At 32.8% G+C, this 3,788-nt stretch overlaps 1 protein-coding gene across 1 annotated transcript; it reads left to right on the top strand.

The window, feature by feature from the left end:
• The first annotated feature begins 1,955 nt into the window (after positions 1 to 1,955).
• Positions 1,956 to 3,222, top strand: LOC132313212 (universal stress protein PHOS32). Its single transcript, XM_059811894.1, has 4 exons — positions 1,956 to 2,322; positions 2,476 to 2,585; positions 2,705 to 2,823; positions 2,942 to 3,222. Exons 1-4 carry the CDS (start codon positions 2,148 to 2,150, stop codon positions 3,030 to 3,032), a joined length of 495 nt encoding a protein of 164 aa, XP_059667877.1. The 5' UTR covers positions 1,956 to 2,147; the 3' UTR covers positions 3,033 to 3,222.
• Positions 3,223 to 3,788: the final 566 nt, after the last annotated feature.

Here is a 3,788-nt window from a genome sequence, read left to right as displayed (position 1 = left end):
GATAGTGGTAGAGAGAGTGGAGGCAGTGCTGACCCTTCGTCAAAGCATCCACTGGCCGTGGAGACTCGGTGGCGAGCTTGCGAGCAAGATGCTATTCAAAATAGCTTTCAATCTCAAAAAGTCAAAAATAATGTTTGAAAAGCCAATCCAAACATGGCCTTAAACGACCCAAAATGAGTCCCTAATCCCATAAGCCCCTCTTGAAATGTTTTTTTTTTTCTTTTTCTTTTTTCCAATAATTAATTTGGAAAACAAAAAATGTGTTTATGGACATGCATGATTCGGTAGATTATGAATTTGTGATTGTGTTAAATGCTTTACAAGTAAAAGTGGGCACATTGCCAGTTGGGACTTGAATATGTTCTGCCTGTCTCTTATTAATGTGATCGTCTACTTTGTAGATATGCATCTTAGCCGTTCATGTTTGATGGTACATAATGACCACAAAGAATGGACGCTAAATCACGTGACAGTCACATGGAATGCACACCGACGTTTATATTCCTGTATTTGCGTGGAACAAGAGGATTAGTTCACTAACAACGAAGCAATAAGCTTCATTAATGTTCTCCACGCTTTTCATACCACGATCAAGTGTCGTAAGTGTCGTGTTTGATTCTATCCTTAATTGGAATGACTTAGTCCTCTATTTTTCTAAGTCACCATTATTTGGGTAATTTTTTATTTTATTTTATAGACTTATTTTATAAAATAAATTTCTCATATAAAAATTTGAATCTACATAACATATTACTAGATTATAATTCTCGGTCTTTAATAACTCAACTAAATTATTAATTATATATACCTCCTCATGTTGAGATAGTGATCCAATTTAAACTTTAGTAATCATCTAAACAAACCATAATATTTTCTCCAAATACATGCGATAAGTGAATCAAACAAAAATGCTTTGAGTCTGTAAATTGAATTAATGGGAGTTTGACTCATGACATTTTACATAGAGAGGAAAGATATGTGACTCAAGAATAAACCACATCAGCTAATAATTAATTTTTTATTTTTTTGTAAAAGATTGTTTCAAATTTGTGTTTAAGTACATTATCATTCATAATTTTGTGTTCAAGTCACACGTTAAACTTTAACTATTCAAATTACGAGAATGAATGGTAGATCCTAATCCCATTCACGGTGCGGGACAATGAAAAATATTTCAAAACAGATTTTATCTTAAGATGCAAATTCAACGTGCAAACTGCAAAACAACGTGTGTATATATATATATATATATATATATATATAAAGAGACTAAAATCACAAAATTCATCTTTACTATTAAAATCGTGCATGAAATTTAGAGTAAAATTAAAAAATTCTATAGAGTAACAAAACTTATCAAGATACCACAAACTTATGACCAAACCACTAAATAAGTTATGAAATGTCAAATTTGACATTGTTATTTAATATTAAATTTAAAAATATAATTATTATTTTAAAATTACAACTCAAAGTGCTTTTAAAAATATTAGTAATTAAAAGTTATTAAATCAAATTTGACTTTCAAAGTATTTGGGAAGAAGATATGGGTATTTTTATAATTTTAAAATAATAATTATAATCTTTAATTTAATATTAAAAAGTGAAATTAAATTTGACATTTCACATTTCATTTAAAAGAGTTAGTCATGAATTGAGAGTAACTTGATAAGTTTTATTAGTGTAGTAGTCTAAGTTTTATGCACAATTTTAAAAGTGAAAGAGGTTTATACGCCTTTAATCCATGTAAAAATGATTTGTTATTTTTAGTTTATCAAAATGATGTTGTTTTACATGTTGAATTTTATTAATGGTAAATTGGTAATGGCTTCAAAAGTAAATGCCTTGAAATATGTGTGCTGCATTGGGTAATACAGTTTTGATTCGCTTTCTTGTTGGTTTGGGCATTTTCGGATCACTGGCTCCACTATAAAAGATAAGATTTGTCATAACAATAGTGTGTGTATTAAAGTCACAAAGGCATCAAAAACCATTACAACTAGCAAAGCAAAAGCAACATCATTTTTTATCTGGGAAATCCCTGATCTGGCCTTTCAAAATTCTCACGCAAACCAAAGCCCTTTTCTGTTGTTCTGATAAAGAAGAAGAAGAGGCTAGAGAGAGAAAGAAGAAGGTAGAGAGAGAAAATGGTGAAAGACAGGAAGGTAGGTGTGGCGATGGATTTCTCAAAGAGCAGCAAAACGGCACTGAAATGGGCTATTGACAACTTGGCCGATAAAGGTGACACCTTCTACATCATCCACATCAAGTCTGGTTCCGTCCAAGAGTCTCACAACAGCCTCTGGTCCAAATCTGGTTCTCGTAAGTCTACTCTATTATAATCCATCACCTCCTATGTAATTATAATTATATATACATGTATACCCATCACGATTCATGATTGAATGTTTGATATTCTCGATCATCTGATCTGTGATCTGATTTGATCCAATCTGATCTGGGTTCTGTACGTAGCTCTGATTCCTTTGGCCGAGTTTCGTGAACCAGCGACTATGCACAAGTACGATGTCCAAATTGATACTGAAGTTCTGGACACCCTCGACACTGGTTCCAGACAGAAAGAGGTCTTTTTTCTCTTATCATGTGTTTCATGTCTCTTGTTGTTTTCTATATTACTTTATTATGCTTTTCGTATATAATTAAACCGATCATGTATATATGTATATATATATATGTTTTGTAGATTAACATTGTGACCAAACTGTACTGGGGAGACGCCCGAGAGAAGCTATGTGAAGCTGTTGAAGATTTGAAGCTGGACTCTTTGGTTATGGGAAGCAGAGGACTTAGTACCATCCAAAGGTAATTTCATGGATCTCACTTTTATTCGACACTTTTTTTTTTTTTTCATCAAATCATTTACACACATATATAAAAATATATATATTGATGTTTAAGCTCTGGGTGGTGATGAAAACAGGATACTTTTGGGAAGCGTGACAAATTACGTGATGACAAACGCATCCTGCCCAGTGACTATCGTGAAGGATCCAGATTTCCACAAGCAGTGATCAGAAAATCAGAGTCCGTTTTCAGGCGAGATCTATAATAATAATATATCTTCATAAATAAAAAATTATAATTCCTTTTGTTGTTGTGGAATTTTCTGTATGGTACTTGGGTGATATTTATGTATTTCCTATCCCAAACTTGTTTCACTATTTAACACTAAACTAAAAGCTTGATGATGATGTTGTGTGAGATTTGAGTGTGTGTTATTTTTATTTATTTTTATCATTCAAGATATTTTAGGAGTGCTTTGGTTAGTAAATGTGCCGTGGTGTGCTAATTCACATAATAAGCCATTAACAGTCAAAGATTACATAGTTGTCGCACATCACATAATGGTAGGGTCTTAATATTGACACCCGTATGCTTGGATCTTGAATATGTCTCCATAATTGTCAAAGCCCAAGCATTGGATAGAATAAGCACAGATAGACCGGCCCTTTTTGTCGATGGGTTCGGGCCTAGCCTCTGAAGCCCGCCCCAATTAAATGGTAGGTCACCCACGGGGTATTGTTGGATCTTGAATATGACACCCAAATGGTAAGGACCCACGAGAGTATTATTGTTGTGTTCTATATATATATATATGCTTGGAAATATATATATATATTCATACATATCTATTCATACATATATATATATATATATATTTTTTTTTTTTCTCAAAGGCAAAAAAGATGATTTCATTGATTCAAAGGAAAGCACAGTACATATTTTGGCAGTCCACCAAGGCTGCTTCCCCTTGAATCGCTCTAGGG

Source organism: Cornus florida, unplaced genomic scaffold, assembly GCF_030987335.1.
Source record: "Cornus florida cultivar Cherokee Brave unplaced genomic scaffold, ASM3098733v1 CherokeeBrave_3.0.0_Hap2_Chr06, whole genome shotgun sequence".
NCBI classification, from domain to species: domain Eukaryota; kingdom Viridiplantae; phylum Streptophyta; class Magnoliopsida; order Cornales; family Cornaceae; genus Cornus; species Cornus florida.
The sequence above is the reverse complement of the archived record's forward strand: the minus strand, read 5'-3'. Positions and strand labels throughout refer to the sequence as shown.